This window comes from Protopterus annectens, chromosome 7.part0 (genome assembly GCF_019279795.1).
Source record: "Protopterus annectens isolate FY-2018-M chromosome 7.part0, PAN1.0, whole genome shotgun sequence".
NCBI classification, from domain to species: Eukaryota; Metazoa; Chordata; order Ceratodontiformes; family Protopteridae; genus Protopterus; species Protopterus annectens.
This window is the reverse complement of record NC_056739.1, coordinates 1,098,374,751-1,098,397,388: the sequence shown is the minus strand read 5'-3', so window position 1 is coordinate 1,098,397,388 and position 22,638 is coordinate 1,098,374,751. Positions and strand designations below refer to the sequence as shown.

Here is a 22,638-nt window from a genome sequence, read left to right as displayed (position 1 = left end):
ACTGGCGGCTACAGCAAACTCATGGTGGTGTGGAAAACCTCAGGCTTGAACCCTGTACCTTGTCTGCAAGTGTTAAGGGCCTGTATTCCCTACCCACCACCATTTGTAAAAAAAATTTGCAGATTTTTGCCTCATATTTCATCTGTTCTGTTCCTCATAATATCTGTGGTGTCTAAATGTTTAAATACTTCGATATTTGATGGTCCAGTGGTAGCATTGTTGCCTCACAGCTACAGGTTCTGAGGTTTGATTCTTGGCTTGGGTACCTTCTGTGTGGGGTCTGCATCTTTTCCCTGTGTTTGTGCGGGTTTGCTTTTGTGTCCTCCCATTTTACAAAAATATGTGTCTGCCCTCTGCATTATTTCTTCCTGGGCCTCTGCTGAAAATTGTTTTTTTGTTCCAAGCCAGACTGCCCTGGTTAACAAATGTTAAATAAAATTGACAAGCATTTTAATTTCAGACTTCAGGTTTCTGAATGTTTAATTCCTTAAATATTTGATGGTGCAGTGGTAGCATTGCTACCTCATAGCTATAGGTTTTCTGGTTTGATTCTTGGCTGGGGTGCCTTCTGTGTGGAGTCTGCATCTCCTCCCTGCGTTTGTGTGGGTTTGGCTCTGGTGTCCTGTCATTTTACAAAGACATGTGTCTACAGTATTCCTCCCTGGGCCTCTGCTGAAAATTGTTTTTGTCCATCAGAAGTAAAATTGACAGGCATTTGAATTTCAGACTTCATATTCTTCAGAAAATACATAGCAACACAAAACCTTTTATTCTAGCAATTTTCTAAGTTTATAAGACTATAAACTCACTGGCTTTGTCAATGCTCTAACCCTGACTGATCTCATTCCCCCTTCTTGCGCTCTCTATACTTCTCTATTCTTCTATTCTATGCCGCCTATCTGTAATTAACAATTTCCTTCATTGTATGAAAAAAAAATGTTTGTTTTTCTCTCTATTTGATCTTAGCTTAAACCTACTAAATGACTCAAGTACAATGTTTGTTCTGACCAATGTAGCCAATGTACTGTAATTCACTTGACTATTTCTAAATATTGTATTGTTTGTCACTGCTGATGCTTGGAGCTTTTCTCCCAGGGTCTCTAATGAAAATGGACATGCATCCAGCTAGACTAGCCCAGTCAACAAATGTAAAACAAATAAAATAAATAAATAAATATTGGAGTTGCCACCTTTTCAAATGGCCAAAGTGGGACATTTTTGGTATAAATATCAGATTTTACAGGCCAACATACCCACAGTCAGTACAAAGGATAGAACTTAACTTTTTTGCCTAAATAAAAGCTTATTCTTGTAGCATTTTAGTTGCTTATTCGGTTTCTTATAAAATTTAGGTATTTTAGATACAGAATAACCGTTTCATGCAACTATTATATAAAATATAGGAAATAATCTTGCCCTAAAATCTCAGGACAGTTGCCATTTTTACAATTTTTTGTCAGGACACAACTGCCCAAAGAGGGACTGTCCCTCACAAAGTGGGACAGATGGTAACCCTAATGAATATTTGAAAATTGTCCCTATTTTTGGGTCTGTCTTCCGCCATTATTGGCTTCGTCCAGGTTTTTTGTGCCAAGGTTGATAGCTATGGCAAGAACTGAATTCATTGAATATGTTTGAGGGCTGTATTCCTTCATTACTGAGTTTGTCCAGGTGTTTTGTGCTAAGAGGTTGACAGCTATGGTGAGAACTTAATTCACTAAATGATAGCCATTTAAGTTTCAGTCTTCCTCTCTTTCACAAAGCAGCTGATTTGGCATAGTGGTATGTTGCTCTGTTTTGCACAGGGACCTTGGCAGTAAAATGTATGGTGGTAACGCAGCATTTTTTCTAGCAACTTTCCAAGATTATACAAGCAATGTTTAATGTGTCCCTGGTTTTTGGGCTTTTGACCCCCCCCCAATAAATTTTGGCTTTTTCCAGATTTCTTGTGCTGCAAAGTTGAGATGCAGTTGAGTATTGAGTAGATTTTACAAGGAGCTGAGAGCTACAGGGGAAGAGAAGATTAGTGCTTCTTATGCTGAGTCTGTTTGCATTGTTAATAGCACAACAGGTTGTGTACTTGCTTTTGATGCAGAAGGCTGTGGGCTCTACTCCCACAAGGGGTGGATGCTGCCGTACTAAGAATGTCCTCTTTGGCGAAGATGAGCCTGTTATCAGTTTGCCATCCATTTCCTATTGCAATATTACTAGCTTATCATTTTTTAATGTAATATAGGCAATTTATTCATCAGGGGCAACAGACAATATTTTTCAATGAAACCATTAAATATAAAGGGGTTTGCCAGCAGCAACCTCTTCATTAGTTACAGATTTCTTTAATGTGGAATTTAGATGACTTCTACTTCTTCAGAGATTGTGCATATTTACTGATAATAGTGGACTAATAATCCCTCCCTAGCAATTTTGGAAGAAAACAAAGGGTTTACAATTAAGAAAGAACTGTAATAATTAGAGTTATAGATTACTTTTATTTCAGAAATGCATGTAGGTTCTTTTATTTTGTCAGCTGCTCAAGTTAGCAGTACTAAAAAAGTGTCCCTTCTTTGACAGGTTTCCAGCTGCATTGCGTGGCTATTTCATATTTTTGCATCACATTTTGGTCCATTTTTCATAAAATTGTGTTTTTTTGGCAAATTAGTGGCAAATCATTAAAGACTGAAGTTAGAAAATAATGACAGACATTTGAATTTCAGATTTCATACCCTTCAGAAAATTCATACTAACGCAAGACCTACTATTCTCTTTATAAGAGCAATATTTAAAAATTGTCCTTATTTTTGGGCCTTTGTCCCACTTCTATGTATGGCTTTATCCAGATTTCTTGCTCTGAGGTTGAGAGGTATGACACACGTGTCAGGGCCATCACAGTCAGCCAGACACATTTCAAATTGTGACATACTTGTTGCACCCCATTACCCCATGTAGTGACTCTGAATGTGTCCAAGCAAGGCAAGGAGCAGTTATGCAGTGTAAATGTGCAGAGTATCCCTCCATTCAAGGTAGACACAAGTAATACAGTGGCTTTTCATCTGTCCTTGATTTTGCAGAATGGTCTTGGTTTCTGTCATATTTTTGTACTGTTGATTTATGCTTATTACTCAGAAAGTGCCTGTTGCTCTGTGTTTAAGTAGCAATGCTTTAATGACCATCGGGTAAGCCTGTCTGAGATCGTAAGATGCAAGTAAGCTTTAATAAGCATACTGCTAAGGAATTGCCAACACTGAAAGCCTTTCTGTTGTTGCCATGCAGAGAATACTTAACTAGATAATGTATAAGCCTTGGGTATTGAAATGCATATGATAGTATTTGTAATAAAGGACAGGATTACATTATTTTAAGAAGCTCCTTACACTTGTTGGAGACTTCCAGTCACCTCTGAGGGCTTTACCCATAAACTAAACAGAATGCCAATCGTGTGGTACATAACCTGTACAGTAATCCTTTAAGAAATGTATTCTTGAGCTTGTTTCTTGCTTGCTTTTCATGTTTTACTTTGATCATGTAGATAGTTGTCAGGCAGCAGGTCTTTTTTGGATAAGAAACATTTTTACAAGTGGGGGCATCATACAGACTGCTACTTTTAGCATGTTACTTAGTACTTTAATAAAGCTGAATATAAATTATAATTAGAACTGCAGTGCAAGGAGAAGTGGTTTGAGTTGAGTGCTGCTTGTTTTTCTTATAATTGATTTTGACTGGCATTCCAGCAATGTATTTAAAAAGTAATTTATTTTTTCATGCCTCACAACCTTTTTGTTTCCATCTAGATATTAAGTAAGCTGTCATGCAGCCAATGCACTGAACTCTTTTTATTCTTCTACACTTCATTTTGTCTTGATTGGACTCTCATAATGACGGTTTGGCACCCAGGGCAGCGTATTTAATTAAAGTTAGTTTTTGTGGTTTTGAGCACAGCTTCTCTCCTTTCTAGTTGGCCGCACCCCTTCCCATTGACCCCACCCATTCAGCTATCTCCTGCAGTCCTGCTTTGATTTGAAGTCACCAGCTGCCACTGCACAAACCTAAACTACAGACAAACAGGGGGGCAAGCCCCCGTGCACCCCCCATGTGGGGGGCTGTGCCCCCCTACTTAAATATTCTAACTCCAAGGTCGCACTACATACACAAACACACGAACCACCACCACACAACTACATTCCCCTCGCACACACACACACACACACACACACACACACACACACACACACACACTAAACCCCTAACCAACACATTTAAACATAGATACTTACCTGACCTTCCACCATACCGCAACACCAGAAGCGCGAATGTCAAACTCCGGATGATCGGGATTTTGAAATTCGCGCTTCTGGTCTTTCGGTAATTAGGGGTTTTGGCTATATAGTCTCGAAAGTTTGAAATTCGGTATTTCAAACTTTTGAGATTATGTAGTGATCCTATATATATATATATATATATATATATATATATATATTTATATATGTATATGTATATTATACACACACACTGCATGATGGCAGCCTTGAAGCATTGGCAACACCCACACAAAGAAACATCATGTACTAGTAACAATGGGAAAATGCCTGTGATGGTCCTAATTGGTGTCCTACTAAGTATGCGAACACTTCAGTTAAAGTCCTGTACACCTGGGAAGTGAAACAGCAGGAAAGCAAAACAAATCATACAAGCAGTTAAAGACAGTGGGGACCAGTGATCTCTGCCTCCAAATACAAAGCGCAGGGTTGTTGGTACAATTTAATGGGGTACTTACACACCACAAGAAGGAGCATTAATAAGAAATCTGAAAATGTCATGCAAGAAAGGGAACTCAAAGTTTAAACAGATGAGGGGGGGGGGTCACAAAGTAAACTCTGGTTTTCCAATAAATCATGGTGCTAATGTTTCAGGCTTCAAAAGTCTAGCATTCCAAACAGTTGGATCATTGTGTCAGCCAAATTTTGGCAACATTGGTAACTTAGTGAGTTCTTTAAATGGCTCATATGAATTACCGGTGAAAAAAATACCATCTCAAAACTGTTACTGGTTAATATTAATTTCATTTTTTCCAACCCATTTTATAGCTTTTAGAGTACAAAATATCTAGCCTCCTAATGATCTACAGTTTCTAAACAAACATGCAAAGCAGAAAACACTTCTATAAGCACTACCTAAACAAGTATGCAGACAAGAGTAAGCATACAGTATGGACATTATAGTGATGCAACACACGAAAGAATCAGCTAAAGTAACCATGCCGCCTGTGGTTTACCAATCTATACTCCCTTCTCAAAATGAACGTACATGAACTCAGCATTTCGCAAAGGAGTGCTGCAACTGTTCCACCTAACAAAGGAACACAACAAACAAAATTAAAATCTGTAGACTTATCAAGAATCAATGAGTCTCATTTGCTGCAACACTGTAAAGATACCTTCGTACAGCAGCTCCTCTGATCAACGACCATTTGTAGTATAATGATGCAATCCATTTGAAAGCAGCAGTATAAACAAACAGCTTATATATTAAAGAACTCACGGTTACAGTCGACATTTGCCATTTGAATAGTGTTTTAGGCAACCACCACCCCAACCCAGCCCACACATTTAAATGAATGTAGTACTCTCTTGATAAAAAAACTGCCAGTTCAAATAATCAGCCTCTAAGGGTAGTGGCTCTTATATTAAACCCAAATTTAGTATCCCAACCCAAGGATTACTATACAGACAATTACTATAGGCTGCAAACAGGCCTTAATGTACCTGTCAAATGTTGCTCAACAAACTCATAAAAATGAAAAGACACAATGACAGCTGTTATTGGTCATAATCAGAAGCTCAGCATTTTCTCTTGCCTCTTAAATTCCTTTTCCCACTGCAGAAAAGTAAAGTTGATCAAGCATACTTACCGAAACAGTACACACTAAAAAACAGGAAAAGCTCTTCTGCTAAAATTCATTATATGAAGAAACAAACAAGGATAGCCAACAGTACTCTGACCTGATCTTTTCCCCCAACAGTCAAGTATTTGCAGGGGGGGTGTATAGAAGCACTTTTGCACAGATAAATAATGGTTAGTAAGAAGCAAAAATTACCTACAACTATTATAAACTTCCAACTACCTCTCCAAGGAGAATTTTTTTTTAAATCACTCAACACAGATTAACATTTTGGACCAGCTCTCTGGTACTGAGGGATAAAGCCCCAAATCAAAGCTCAGCTAAAAGCAACTTTTAAGAATAAAACAAGACAGACTTGGGAGACATACTCGTGAGCCCAGACACCAAGCAATGGGGAGCTAGACTTAGTCTTGCCAGAATATTATTACCCTCAAATATGCTAGACAAAGACATGGTAATGACTTGCACCCAGTTTGGATGTAGAAAGGATGAGGAGTAGTAGCCAATACTGGTTCACTTGTCTTGAGAAAGTATTGGCTTTAGCTGGCCTGTCATTACTACATAAACAAGCTAAAGCCAAGACTTGCATGACACCAAAAAGGTTAGGAACAAAGATACAGGCATGGCAATCCTAAGCTTAAGATAGTAGTCTTCATCAGTGTGAGATTGGAAGGAAGTACACAAGATGCAGGTCTTGACATCGGCCACCAGAGGAGGAAGGGCATTAAAAGAAACCATCTTTACTGCTATGATGCCAGCAAGGGCACAAGCTAAATCCATGGCTTCCTGGATGTCTGCCCTCCGGTCAGCTGTTGCCTCTACACTGGACTTAGTACATTGGAACAAACAAGCAAAGACCAACAGAGGGAGACCTGGCATCCAAAGAGGCTAAAACCATTAACAGAAAAAATTATCAACATTCTGCAATATAGTAAAAAGATAATATACAGCACCAGCCCCCCACAAAAAAAACATGTTCAGAACCAAGGGAGAGGAGGAAGAGACTCCTGAAGCAATGAATGCCTTGTTTGAATACTTAATATTATGGCCAGTATACGCACATCTCTGTACTGTGTTGATCATAAATCTTTGTTGAAGTAATTCATTACATTAATGGACAAGTACAAAGCAGTGTACCTTCAAGAGCAAAATAACTGGCAGTTGGCCAAAAGCATACCTTGCAATATAGCCAAAGAAAATCCTGTGCTCTCTCTCTCTCTAAACTAGACAACCAATTAATTTTCATCTTCAGAAAAATGTCTGAATGGGTGTCTAGCAAGCAAACTCACATTAACCATAGACATGGTTAGAGTAGTGGTAACTGCTGACCTAGCACAGTGAACCTAAAAGCTCATTGGTTAAAATTGTGTCGTCTTTTACGCGTCACATATGCACTTCACCCCACCATCAGTTGATCAGTGAAGGGGTGAGTTCTCAGAGGTAAAGCTGGGATTTCATCTGCAATTCCCAGCTTGGCCATGTTTCACTCTTTAGCACCTACATTCACAGGAACATACCAGACTGCAGAAGAGAATGCTTAGTCACTGTGCCTTTTAAGTTTGGGTACCAAATCCACAGAGCGAGTACAATATAGAAAATGCAGAAAAAACAAGGAACGTTCCACCACAGCGAAATAAGCATAAAACTTTTAATGAATAAAAAAAAGTATATCCTCAGAACCAGGAGAAGTGCTTTCGTCAGTGTGCCTTCTTCAGATCTTGATTAATTAGTCCTGTGCATCTTATTTTTAAAAAACAGACATCCAATCACAATGCAAACCTTTGAGTCACATGACACATTAAAACAGAATGCAAATTGGCATAATTCATCAACTATTAAGGTTGACCAGTCATTCTTTGTATGCATATAGACGGACTTTACAGCCAATTAAATAATTTATTAGTCTCTTTCTCATTATTTTCCCCAATATAGAGGAAGTAACCCAAACCAAGTCTTTCAACCAATAATAAACTTAGGTTTACCGAACCCCTCTGCCATCCTACAAAAACAAAATCTTAGTTGAAACTAGCCAATGAGGTGAGGCTTTGCCTACAGATCAACCAGCCAATATAATCATAGTAAGAGCGGAGAAAATTTATTTCTTTCCATCAGATATGAATGCATCTGTCTTTAATAAACCTTAAAAATCACTTAGTTGTTATTTGGGTTCAACTTCAAGACATCCTTGCCTATAGCACTTTCTTTACCACAAAGAATTTTATAGAATGTTTTCTTTTCATGCTTACACATCTCCGCAGAGACGGGAAACTCATTGTCATCCATAGGTTGCATTCCTTTCATAATTTCATGCTGATTTTAACACTTTGATTTTTAATTTAATTCCAAAGCAATTAAATGTTCTTAGGATTCGTATTTCATCTTCTCAAAAATCTTTGCTTCACAATACAGTTGCTAGTTTCATGGTTATTACTATTCCTCTCCTAGCCAATCGGTATTCGGTATACACATTTACAACCAAGAGCCCATTCATAGTCTCACTGTGATTAGAGGGGACAATTATTGCTGTTCATTTCCTGGCCAATCGGCATAGAAAATTCCCTTTCATAGCAAATAAAAACTATTCATTCACAGTCAAAGATAGTGTCACAGCATACAATTTGAAAAATCACTTCATGGTAGCTGTTTTAGATAAGCTTCATATTAACTTCGCAAATGCAATTCCCCTGATTGAAAACTTCATGTAGTGCTTCTTTTATATACTTGGATATCTCTGAAAAAGCACCTGGTTGATCATGCTTATCGCAAGTTTTTAGTTCGTTCATGAACTTTTGATTACATTTTGATAAGTTATAAATTGGTTTTATCCAAAAGATTGCTTTTATAAAAAGGCTCTTATGTATAATTAAACTTTCTTGCATAGCCTTAACTCATATTATGATGCAAGATAACATAATTACTATTGTTCATTTTCTGGACAATCATGTCAAATCCACATTTATACCAAACAGAAATCATCCATAGGCTAAGGAGCTTAATACAGATATTTCACCGGCAGGTAAAAACTTCTGCATGGCTCATAGTTTAAGAATAAACTTTCAAACAGCGCCTACTCATACTATGATGAAAAGTGGCATGGTTGCTATTATTCATTCTCTGGCCAATCAGCATATCAAATTCACATTAACACCCAATAGAGGCCATCAGCAAGCTAGACAGCTCTATGTGCTACTTCGCTTTATGCGAACATTTCTTCTGCATATCAAAATATCAGATTAATACTGCCTTCCAGACTTACTTTTCTTAAAATGGACTTTATGCTATATTTTGATGAATTTGTATTAGGTTAGACACAAAACAATGCTCCTGAAAAGGCTCTTACATTTTATGATTAGATTCTGCAAAGCATCTTGACTCATTTTATAATGTGAACTTGCGTGGTTAATACTATTGATCTTTGGCATATCAAATTCACATTTACACCCAATAGAAACCATCCGCAAACTAGGCTCTAGCAATTTGTGGTTAAACATTGTAAAGAATCTGAACTCATTTTGTAATAAAGGCTAGCATAGTTACCACTATTAATCTCTGGCCAATCTGCATATCAAATTCACATTTACACCCAACAGAAACCATCCACAAACTAGGGAACTTTATGTACTACTTCACTTGATACGAACATTTCTCCAGCATATCATATTACAAGTTAATACTGCCTTCAGTAAAGTTATATTGCCTTCATGAAAATTTATACTTTAGTCAAGAAAAATACTCTTGAAAAGGCTCTGGAAATTTGTGATTAAACTTTCACAAAGCAGCTTAACTCACTGTGATGTGAAGTACCATAATTACTACTATTAATCTCTGGCCAATCGGCCTGTCAAATTCACAATCATAGCCAATAGACAGACATGAGAACATTAGATACCAATATACCAATTCACTTTGTAAATACATATCACCAAGATGACGACAAAGAAGTGCCTCAAAAATCATGGTTCACAGAGCAAACATTAATACTATTCTTTTTCAGTCGGCATAGGGAATTCATAGACTTCCTTTGCCTAATGATTTATAGGCAAGATGAAATGAATACATCAAAAACGCATCTCAAAATTCAAGAAAGAATTTTTGTTCTACAGATGTTATTCTGCAGATGACCTTTTTAGCTTGCCGCTTCCATTTAGAATGACAACAAGCACAACATTATATAAATCATTAGGCAAAGGAAGTCTTATTCAGAAAGTATGACGCTTGCCTTAAAATAGTCACTATCAAGTGTTTTTTTAATATACAGATTAGGATGTTATCTTCATGCCTGTGAATAATTTCTATTGGCTGTCAATGTGATTCCTCTAAGCTGATTGGCTAGGAAACGAACGGCAACAACTATGTTGCTTTAAATCATGTTGTGTTTGTGGGCGGTTTATATTGGTGATAATTATGAATTCCCTGTGCAGACTGAAAAAGAATAGTATTAATCATTGCTCTGAAAACCATGATTTTTGAGGCACTTCTTTGTAGTCATCTCGGAAATATGTATTTACAAAGTGAATTAGTAAATAATGTTCTCATGTCTGTCGATTGGTTTCTATTTGACATGCTGATTGGCCAGAGATCAATAGTAGTAATTATGTTACTTCATATCACAAAGCGAGATAAGCTGCTTTTTGAAAGTTTAATCACGAATTACCAGAGTCTTTTCAAGAGTATTTTTCTTGACTAAATAAAATATACATTTTCATGAAGGAAATAACTTTGCAGAAGGCAGTATTAGCTTGTATTTTGATATGCCGTTAAAATGTTCGCATCACTCTGGAATAAACTACCTATCTATATCAAATAAAGCTTCTCATTAGCACTCTTCAAGAAAAATCTTGATGATTGGATGGGAAATAGGAAATTCACCCCGGGGACCACTTCTGTGGCTCTGCTAGACAGTGGTACAGGAACAAATTTTCTTGGGTGGCAAAAGCCAGGGTACCTTTTTGGCTGGGCTTGTATAGGCCCTAGGGCCAATAGCCTACTACCTACCTATGAACCTAAGTGAAGTAATAAAGTTCCCTAGCTTGTGGATGGTTTCTATTTGGTGTAAATGTGAATTTGATAAGCCGATTGGCCAAAGATCAATAGTAGTAAAGTACAGTTTTGTACCTACCATAAATGTAGATGTTTGAGTGTAAACACTGCTGCAGTCATTACACTTGGGTTATCCTGCCGTCAGGCGGTTCCCCAGTCGGCCTCAGTTCCAAAGTCTTGGTCTGGTGTCGGTTACTGTCGCCTCATCCCAGACGTCAGTGCGACAGGGGTACATAACATGCAGCCGACGCCATTTTCTTCAGTTTTTCTTGCCCCAGATGTCAGGTGCCCCCAAATAGGTAGGCAATTCAAATTGCTAGTAAAGTATACAAAAGAAAAGCAAACAATTTTCAGTTACCAGCAAATACTCCCCATAGGTAGTAATGGGTAGAAAACCTAGGTACGTACCAGAAAGTAAGAGGGGAAGGAGGGAGGGTAACCTGGACTGCAGCAGTGTTTACACTCGAACATCTACATTTATGGTAGGTACAAAACTGCACTATGTTCATCGTGTTACACTGCTGCAGTCATTACACTTGGGTGGAATCCCAAAGCTGAAGTAGGGTGGCTGGTTCTATAAGGCATTAGGGGTGGCTATACGGCCCTGCAGCACAGCAGTGGCGAAGCCAGCTCTGGATTTGGAGTATAGAAGCAAATGGCAATGCTTGGTGAAGCTATGCACAGAACTCCATGTTGCTGCTTCCAAAATATCCTTGGTAGGTACTCCTCTGAGGTAGGCAGTTGAAGTGGCTGTTGCCCTGGTGGAGTGAGATCTAATGCTGCTAGGTACAGGTTTCCCATGGTGTGCATAGCAGAAATGTATACAATGTCCTATCCATTTTGAAATAGTCTGTTTTGAAATGGCTTTTCCCTGTGCTCCTGCAGCATATGCTACCAATAATTGCTCAGATTTTCTGAAAGCTTTGGTTTTGTCCAAATAGAAGCGTAACTGTCTGTGAATGTCCAAAGAATGTAGTAGTCTCTCCCCTTTGTTCTGTGGTTTTGGATAAAAAATTGACAAGTGAATAGTTTGGTTTAGAGCCACACTTGATACCACCTTTGGCATAAATGTGGGGTTAGTTCCTAAAGACACCCTGTCCTGGTGGAAAATGAGGAAAGGTTCCACTGCCACTAGTGCCTGTAATTCTGAGACTCTTCGTACTGATGTTATTGCCAGTAGCAGGGCAGTTTTCCAAGAGATATATTTTAGTTCTGCTGTGTTAGCTGGCTCAAAAGGAGGTAAAGTTAATTTTTCCAAAACAAAATTGAAGTCCCAAATTGGAGTAGGTGCTCCACGGGCCGGTCTTATGTTTTTAGCCCCTCTGAGGAACTGTTTGAGCAAAGGATTAGAGAAAATTGGTGGATCCGTGTTGTAATGAGCAGAAATGGCAGAGGTGTGGATCTTGATGGATGAGAAGGAGAGGCCCTTGTCCAGCATCTCAGTTAAATATTGAAGTATCTGAATCTTTTCCATTTATCCGAGTAGGCTTTCCTGGTGCTAGGCTGTCTGGCCTCCAGAATGACATCCATAACAGCTTTGGAGAGAGGCATTGCTCGCTTAGCTAAGGAATTTTCCATGCAGCTAGGTTTAATGTCTTTAGCTGGATGTGAAGTATCTGATTGTTGTGCTGTGTCAGCAAATGTGGGATTTGAGGCAAAATTCAGAGTGGTTCTTGTGCTAAGTTCTTTAAGATTGGGTACCAGTGCTGGCGTGGCCAGTCTGGTGCAATCAGGATCATATTTGGCTCTTCTTGCTTGGCTTTTATGAGTACCTTTGGAAGGAGAGGTAAAGGTGGAAAAGCATATACTTGCAGGTTTTTCCAGCTGAATGAGAGGGCATCCACTTTCCATGCTTGTGGATGGTAACTCCTTGTGCGGAAATTCTGTAGCTGGCAGTTCATTGCGGGTGCAAACAGATCTATGTCTGGGCTCCACCATTTTTGTGTTGTTATTCTGAATATTTGTGGATTCAATTCCCATTCGTGGGGATCCATGATGTTTCTGTTTAGGTAGTCTGCCAGTGTGTTTTTCTCTCCTGGCAAGAATTGTGCTTGCAGATGAACTTGGTAGTCTAGAGATGTGTTCCACAAGGTCATGGCTTGTCTGCAGAGGGGGTAGGAGTGTGTGCCCCCTTGCTTATGTACCACATAACTGTGGTGTTGTCTGTCTTTAGTAGTAATTGTCCTTGATGCAGCAGGTCCTTGAAAGCTATAAGTGCATTTTATGCAGCTAGCATCTCTTTTTGATTGATGTGAAGATGCCTTTGGTCCACGGGCCACTCGCCCTGAATACATTTTCCTGCCATGTGTGCTCCCCAGGCATAATCCCGATGCATCTGTTGTCAGTGTTTGCCTGGCTTTGGGGTTGAGTAAAAGGCTGTCCCTTGTTGAGGTGCAAGCTTGAGCCCACCATCGAAACTCCTGTTGAAGGCAAGGAATTAGTGGTATAACTGCTTCCAAACTTTGACAGTGTTGAAACCATACACTCTTTAGGAACCATTGTAGTTTCCTCATATGCAGTCTGGCATATGGAATTAGTAGTATGCAAGATGCCATGCAGCCCAAGGCCTGCAGAATCTTTCTTGCAGGGAGTTGGGTCTTTGTTGCCATCAACTGAAAGTATTGAGTCAGTTGTCCTTGCTTGACTGGCGTGAGATAAGCCATCTGGGCCGTTGTGTTCAAGCTGGCACCCAGGAATATTGTCTCTTGTGAGGGCACTAGTTTTGATTTCTTTTTGTTTACTGTGTATCCCAGGCAACTTAACTTTTTTTACGAACACCAGATGCTTTAGAAGAATGTCCTTGCTCTCTGCTTGAATCAGGAAGTCGTCCAGGTATGGATAAAATTGAATTCCTTTTTGTCTGCAAAATGCAATTACTGGTGCCAGGCACTTTGTGAAGACCCTGGGCGCAGTAGATAAGCCAAAGGGCAGTGCAGAGAATTGATAGTGCATTCACCCAGCTATGAATATGAGGCATCTTCTGCAGTTTTGTCTGATAGGGACATGCAGGTATGCCTCCTTGAGGTCCAAAGTCACGAGCCAAGCTAAGAAGCTGCTGTAGTGTCAACATTTTGAATTTCAGAACATCCAGTAAGTGTTTAGAGAAGAAAGCTCCAGAATGGGTCTCCAGGCTTTGTCCTTTCTGGGAACCAGAAAGAGTCTTGAGTAAAATCCTTGTCCTTGCTCCTGTGGTGGTACATTTTGAATAGCTCTCATGTCCATGAGTGCTGTAATTTGTTTTTGAGCCTCTGCCCATTGATTTGGTGGCAGATTTGGCATTCCTTTTAACCTTGGCAGAGTGTGAAAGTGGAACCTGTAACCTTGAGATACAATGTTGAGAACCCATTTGTCTTTGGTGATGCAATGCCAATTGTGATAGAAAAGTGCCAGTTTTCCTCCTAAGGGGGCTGCCAAGAGGGAGCTGTTTGGCTGCTGTAGTGGGAAGTCATTGAGGCTGCTTTTATATGGTTGGGGCCCATCTTCCCCTTCTTTCTGGCCTGGTGTACCCCATTGTCGAGGTCTGCAAGGACCTTGTGCTTGACCTCTACCTCTTGGACATCTGTATCTGCCCCTTTGAGGTTTGTCTGTGACTGGAAAGGACCAATTCTTTGTTGGCCAATTTCTGCTAAAACAAAGAGGCTGAACCTGTAAGAAACCCTTCACCGTTTGCATAGATTTTGCCTAATCCTCCATCTTCTTTAATACTCTGCCTTAACTCCAAACACATCCCGCTGCAAAGGTGCATCCAATAATTTTGCCTTAACATGATCTGGCAACGTATGTTCTTTTATGCATGTCTTCTAATGACAGAGCCTGTAACTGCTGCTCTACAGGATGCCTCTAAGGAATCAAACCCACATTGCAAAGTCTGTTTTCCCACTTGTTCAGCTGCATGCAATAAATCCTGCATTTCTTTAAAATTAGGAAGATCTGAATCTGGAAGCATCTTTTGTTAACTGAGACATCAAAAATTGCTGATACTTTAGCATGTGAAACTGGCAATTTTAGGCTCCCATTGCTAAAGGTGCAGACGTATATACTTTCTTTCCCCATCTGTCTAATGCTCTGGAATCTCTGTCAGAGAACTGGGTTTTTTTGCTGATAAGGCCTTAATCCCTTTGGGTCCCTGAGAAATAGTTTCAGGGTCAGCAACAGGGCTTTTATACAGAAATTTGTGAGAGTCAGGGACTCTGTAATATCCATCAGGTTTAACTGGGGCTGGAGGTAAGGAGTCAGGGTTTAAGCTGGATTCAGTGTACACATCATTCACAAGCTGGATTCAGTGTACACATCATTCACAATGTCTAAAACTGGCAGGATAGCAAGGGGTCTGTGTTGAGGTAATAGCAGGAAGTCTCTGAGCCTTTTCTTGGATTCAGAGTAATCCTGGCCTTCCCAATGGAAATGCTCCCTCATGGTATGTAAGGTCTCCCCAAAGGAGTAGTCCTCAGGCCGAGAGGCTAATGGAATTGATTCCTCAGCATCAGAATCCTCATAAGGGGGTAAAGAATATCCTAGGTCTGAGGATGAATCTGAAGAAATGGACACCTGGTCAGAAGATTCATAGTCTGCATCCTGTCTGGGCCTTTTATCAGGTGGGGGGTGGGACCCCCTGATCAGGGTGATTAGGTCTTAGGCCATTTTGAGCATTTGTTTCTTAGGCATAGAAGCCTGTCCTGGATAATGCTATATCTGTTTCTTTGTTTTTAAGGGGGGCTTAGACTTAGCAGAGGGTTTCAATGGTTAACTGCGTAGGTCTGAAAACACCCTCTGAAGCTGTGGATTGCTCAGCTACTTCGGTTCCCTCTGAAGGGTTAGTTTTGGTAGGCTGAAAACCTTGAGCGTCCGAAGGCCCAGCCAGCTCCACATGGGAGTCGGAGGCGGTCTGTGGTAGCTGTCAGTGGCTGCGTAGGCACCTCGCTGAAAACCGGAGGAACCGGCGACAGGCCTAGAAGAGGCCTCATCAGTTTTGGGCCTCGGATGCCTGTCCTTGTCTTTGCGCTTTTTATGTATTCTGGTAGTCGGAAGTTCCGACGGCATGGTGTAATTGAATTTTCTGCCAAAATAATGTCGGGCAAAATCAAACCAACGTTTAATAGTGCGCTTGTTAAACCTAGCACAAAACCAACAACCAGTGACGTCCTGGTCTGGGCCTAGGCATGGGATACAATAGGAGTGGAAGTCCTTATGAGGTATTTGCTTCCCACAAGAAATACAGTTAACTTTTACTGACATCGGTCTGAGGCAAGAAAAAGTTTCCCCAGCGGGGTACTTAGCTTTGTAGAAGACTTTGGTTCTGGAATGAAAATCTCAGGAGTCTGCCGACAGACACTTGCAAACTGCTTTTGCTACGGGCACCGCGCGGCAAGAAAGACTGAAGAAAATGGTGTCGGCTGCATCTTATATACCCCTGTCGCACTGACATCAGGGAAGAGGCGACAGCAACCGACGTAGGGCCAAGACTTTGGAACTCAGGCCGACTGGGGAACGCCTGACGGCAGGATAACCCAAGTGTAATGACTGCAGCAGTGTAAGACGATGAACATCTATGCTAGTCTATTACAAAATGAGTTAAGATGCTTTACAATGTTTAACCACAAATTGCCAGAGCCTAGTTTGTGGATGGTTTCTATTGGGTGTAAATGTGAATTTGATATGTTGATTGGCCAAAGATCAATAGTATTAACCACTCTAGTTCACATTATAAAATGAGTCAAGATGCCTAGCAGAATCTAATCATAAAATGTAAGAGCCTTTTCAGGAGCATTCTTCTCCATCTAACCTAATACAAATTCATCAAAATACAGCAAAGTCCATTTAAGAAATATAACCCTGTGGAAGGCAGTATTAATCTGATATTTAGATATGCCGAAGAAATGTTCGCATAAAGCGAAGTAGCACATACAGCTCTCTAGCTTGCTGATGTCCTCTATTGGGTGTTAATGTGAATTGGATATGCTTATTGGCCAGAGAATGAATAATAGCAACCATGCTATTTTTCATCATTATATGAGTAGGCGCCATTAGAAAGTTTATTCTTAAACTATAAGTGCTGCGCAGAAGTTATTTTTACCTGCCGGCGAAGTACCTGTATAAAGCGAAGTAGCACATTAAGCTCCTTAGCCTATGGATGATTTCTATTGGGTATAAATGCAGATCTGACATGTTGATTGTCCAGAAAATGAACACTACTAATTATGTTATCTTACATCATAATACGAGTTACAACTATGCAAATAAGTTTAATTATACATTTTAAGAGCCTTTGTAAAAGCAATCTTTTGGATAAAAACAATTTATAACTTATCAAAATGTAATCAAAAGTCCATGAAAGAACTATTATTATTATTCCTGTTCATTTCCTGGCCAATCGGCATAGAAAATTCCTTTTCATAGCCAATAAAACCTATTCACAGTCAACGATAGTGTCACAGCATACAAAATTTGAAAAAATTCACTTCGTGGTAACTGTTTTAGATGAGCTTCATATTAACTTCGCAAATGCAATTCCCCCAATTGAAAACTTCATGTAGTGCTTCTTTTGAATACTTTGATATCTCCGAAAAAGCACCTGGTTGATGATGCTTAACGCAAGATGTTAAGTTGTCAATCTCGCCTTCATTCTTGCTGGATGGGTTCGGAGCCGATCCTCGGCTCCGACTCGGCACTTGCTTTAGCTCGAGAACTCCTTTCACCAGCTCGAGGCAACCCTATATCCCATGATGCAAGGCGGAACTACCTCAGATCTCGTTTGCCGCTTAGCGAAAGAGGTCTCCTTTGCCAGCTGAGGTAAGTTTTTCTTTGTGAAATAAGAAAAAGAGTAGTTAGGGGTTTAATTTTTCCCTTTTAGTGTCAGTTTAGTCTGTAGTTAGTTACAGCCCACCCTATTCCCTTGTTTTTAAACTTTTTATAATCTTTAGTTTAAAGTTTCTTTGTCAGGCCTAGTTTCCCATTGGTTATTCCCTTCCTGTGTGTTTGTGTAAGGGATTAATTTGTGTGTTTGTTGGGATTGTTTGTGTTTCCATCCTCCTAGGATGTCAAAGGAAGGCAAGGTCTCAGGCTTCAAGAAGTGTGACCAGTGCTGTCAGAAAATGTCTGACAGACGGTCACACTTCTTGTGTTTATTGCCTGGGGCCTTTGCACCTGCAGGACTCCTGTGCTTTATGTCATGCTTTTAGCCAGAGAGTCCTGCAGGAAAGGAGGAATAAACTCATCCTCAGAGGCTTACTTAAGCCAGAAGGTTCTCCTCCTAAATTAGGGTCAGGAAAACCTCCTAAACCACCGAAGGCTCAGGCTACAGTGTCCAAGCCTCCTCCGGTGGCTCCGTCGGAGCAGACATCGGCTGGAGCCGATGCATCTTCTTTTCAAGTAGTGGGTTCGGCGCCGGCCGGCTCCGATACCCTGACTACTTTGGCCTTGTCGGCTCCGGCTGGAGCCGACACTATCAGTATCGGGCGAGATATCCTCGGCTCCATCTGGGGTTCAAGGGACTTCGGCTCCGATGGCTTCGACCCGTAAGAGATCCCGGTCCCCTTCTATACTGAGTATCCACTCGGCTCCGGGGTCTCCTCTTTTGTCGGAGCGGAGCCATCGGAGCCGATCTTCGAGATCTTCCAGGCTATCTGACCACGATTTAGAGAGGGTGGTAAGCAGGCTGTTGAAGTCTCAGGCACTGGCCCAAATGCTCCATAGCCCGTCTCAACAGACTTGGCTATAGCCCCAATCCTTGAACTTCCTCCTCCGACTCCACACCGCAGTTCGGAGCCGGAGCTTCTCGGGACAGCGACTGTTTCGATGCCGGAGCCGATACATCCTTCGGCTCCGTCGTCCTCGGCTCCGATCTCCTCCTTGAGACCTTCCTTGGAGGGATCCGGTCGTCGGGTTTCCACTGTCGGCTCCGAGGGGGCTAGTGGCATCGGACCCTTGTCCGACCCCGCTCTCCCTCTCGGGGCTTCGGCTTTGGTAAGCTCGGCGCCGACATCGGCCTTGGAGCCTTCTCTCTCTTTGGAGCCGGCCATTCCTGTTTCTTCGGAGCGGATGTGTTCCGGCCTCCCGGGGAGAGGAGCCTTTGAGGTGATGAGGAGTGTCCTGGCCTCTGAGCCTGGTCAACGGTCCATCCCTCTAGCTCCTCCCTCTTCAGTGCCTGCAGATGCCTCTTGCCAACCTCTTGCTCACAGGCCCAGGGATCCATCGCCCCAGGTTTCCCCACTGGGAATTTCCTCCTCTTCCGAGGTTTCTCCTGATCCTGCAGGGGAACCCCCTCAGAAGAGGACGTGTAAGAGGAAACACACAGACTGCCCTGAGTCTACTACATCTGATACCGACTTAGATGAGTCGGAGGGTTCCCCACGGTCCCCCTCTGAGGATGTCTCTTTTTCAGACATCCTTGAGCTCCTCAAACAGAGGGGGAATTGGCCCTCCATTGACCCCTCCGAGGATGAGTTGGTATACCTGGAGGCTTTTGGATCCCGACCCTCCACCTCCTGGGTGTCTCCGCCTTTCGACCCACTTATGCAGGTAGTGGCTCGTAAGGCGTGGGCGGCTCCAGATTCTGTGGAACCTGTCCCCAGAAGACCATCCAAATTCATTATGGCCCCTTCGGACAAACAGTTCCTTTCCAAGGGTGTTCCGGTGGATGCTATGGTGGTGGCGGCTGCCACTAAGAAGGAACTGGCGGATCCTTCAGTACCTGTCCATCCTCCTAATAAGGACTCTAGGACCATGGACAGGTATGGAAAGCGGATGTTTTCTTCAGCGACCTTTGCTATGCGTTCGCTGAATTATCTTTGTCACTTCACCATGCTCCAACGAGATGTTCTCAAGGAACTGGGAGAAGTAGTCCAGGATCCTTCGGCTGCTGGGGCTCAGGAAAAGATTGCCTCATAGCTTGCTATCCTGAATTCCATATCTAACTCCTCCATGCGGCTCATATCCTATGCGGCCGATGGAGCGAGCAGGGCCGCAGGCACAGGAGTTGCTCTCAGACGCCAAGCCTGGATGCGGCTTTGTAATTTTGCGGACCCCTTTAAGGCGTCCTTCACTAATACCCCCTTTGATGGTTCGGCTTTGTTTGGACCTCAGGTGAAGGATACCTTGACCAGGTGTGAGCAGGACGGTAAAACTCTTTCTGCCGTTGGAGTCCAGTTTTCCACTCCTAGACCATACCCCAGGGGTCAGAAGGGGGGGAAGATGTGGTTCCGTAAAGCCCAAGGAGCTACACCGGACACACGTGGTCAGTTTACCCCCAGAGGCAGAGGGGTAACAATAATAGACGCCACCCTAGAGGCAGGGGGGGTCCTCAGAACCAGGGCAACAGGGAGTCTCTTCCTGAGAAGCCCTTTCAGCATCCCTGAGGTGTTGCCCGACTGTCCACCCTTGGAGGCAGTCGGGGGAAGGATTTCGCTGTACCCAGTAGCCTGGCAATCCCTATCTCAAGAGATGTGGGTACAGTCGATTATATCCGAGGGTTACAAAATCCCTTGAAAGGTGTCCTGTACCTCTTCACTCCCTTCCAGCCATCTCACCCCGCCAAAGGGATTTGGCAGAACAGTAGGTTTCAAAGATCCTAGAGAAAAGAGCCGTCCAGACTGTGCCAGCAGACCAGGTAGGAGACGGCGGCTGCTCCAGATCCTTTTTGGTCCGCGACAGGAGGGGAGATTCGAGAACAATATTAGACCTAAACAATGTGAACAGATTTGTCAAGAAGGCAAGATTCGGATGGTCACGCTTCAGTCCATTCTGCCCTTTCTGGGCAAGGACAACTGGATGTGCTCTATAGACCTTCAGGATGCGTACTATCACATAAAGATTCACAGACGCTCCAGAAGGTTTCTCCGCTTTGCTAGGGACCAGTCATTACCAATTCAGAGCCCTGCCCTTTGGCCTCACTTCAGCCCCAGAGTGTTTACCAAATGCATGGCAGTGGTCACAGCTCATCTGAGACGTCGAGGATTCCAGGTGTTTCCCTATTTGGACGACTGGCTCCTCTCCGCCACCACCAAGTGTCAGCTTCTTCAGTCCAGAGACTACACTCTACAGCTTTGCAGGAGTTTGGGAATTTCAGTAAACTTGAAATATCTTCTCTGCTGCCTTGCCAATCTATCACCTTTATAGGCGCAGAATTAAACACCGTCAAAATGTTAGCCAGACTAACAGATCAAAGAATTCTGGACATCCAAAAATTTGTTCGGCTTCTTTTGCAAAGCAACAAGATCAAAGCCAGATTTATACTGAAGGTTCTAGGTCTTATGGCTGCGGCCATTGTTCTTCTACCTCTGGCTCGCTTCCACATGCGCCTTCTGCAGTGGATGCTATTCACGCAGTGGTCGTACCACAGTCTCCGATGAGGCACGAAATCTTGGTAACACAGTCGTGCCGAGCTCATCTGAACTGGTGGATATCTTCCCCTCTTCTTCATCAGGGCCGACCCTTTATTCCCCCTCCTCCAGTTGCCACAGTCACTACGGATGCCTCTCTGATCGGGTGGGGGGGCATTATCAGGGCAGGATGGTCCACAGGACGTGGCAACCCATAGAATACCATCTGCACATAAATGTCCTGGAGATGAGAGCAGTGCTTTTAACGTTGCAAGCCCTCAACGACTTTCTTCCCACGGGGACTATTGCAGTACAGACGGACAACATGTCCGTAGTCTGGTACATCAACAAGCAGGGCGGGACCAGGTCCTATCCGTTATGTCGAGAAGCTCTCAGACTTTGGCAGTGGGCGATCTCTTCTCAGCAGTTTCTGATAGCAACGCACATCCCCGGCAGGTCCAACCTATTAGCGGACAGGCTGAGCAGATCCATTCTGATGCCTCACGAGTGGTCTCTCAATCAATCTGTAGTGGATCAGATTTTTCTGAAGTGGGGCACTCCTTGTTGCGATCTTTTTGCTACTCCTCAAAACAACAAGTGCCCCGATTTCTTCACTCTCTTTCCCCTTCCAGGCCAACCTCTGAGAGACTCTCTAACCCAGGATTGGCCCCGGGGACTTCTGTACGCTTTTCCTCCTTTTCCCTTGATTCCACAAGTCATTCAGAAAGCCACCGTTTTGAGAGCCAAGTTGATCCTCATTGCACCATATTGGCCTCGACAAATTTGGTTTCCGTCCCTGCATCGTCACCTTCTGGTGCAGCCCTGGCATCTGGACCCAGTTCCGGATGTCTTGATCCATCAATCGGGTCAGCAGCACCGGGCCATTCATTCTCTCAACCTCACTGCTTGGTTGCTCCACTTCCTACCCTAGCCAGGCTACCGATGATTTCGACTCAGTCAGAGACATTTTAGTCTCTTCCTTGAAGTCGCCCACTAGGACTGTTTATGCTAGCAAGTGGCGGCGTTTTTCTATTTGGGCTAATTCCAGAAATATTGACCCTTTACTGCTCCTGTACATTCGGTTTTAGATTTCCTGGCGGAGGTTTTTCATTCAGGATCCTCGTCATCTACAGTCAAAGTACAACTGGCTGCTATTTCTAAGTATCGTGTTGGCCTGCATGACAATAACATTATGTCTCATAGGTTATGCAAGGCCTTTCTGAGAGGAGTTTTCCTCCTAAAACCACCTATAAAGCATCCTCCTCCACAATGGGATCTAAACTTAATGTTGGTATCCTTGATACTACCTCCCTTGAACCGTCTGCTTCATGTTCTTTGAAGTTATTGACCTGGAAAACTATATTTTTACTGGCTGTCACTTCTGCA

General features: G+C 42.4%; 1 protein-coding gene across 1 annotated transcript in view; it reads right to left on the bottom strand.

Moving 5' to 3' along the window:
• KIF23 (kinesin family member 23) overlaps positions 1-22,638 on the bottom strand; it is a 1,082,389-nt gene that overhangs the window by 758,455 nt on the left and 301,296 nt on the right. The window contains exon 8 of the mRNA XM_044076375.1: positions 5,302-5,343. Within this exon, the coding sequence (XP_043932310.1) occupies positions 5,302-5,343 (42 nt within the window). The remainder of the gene's footprint in view (positions 1-5,301; positions 5,344-22,638) is intronic.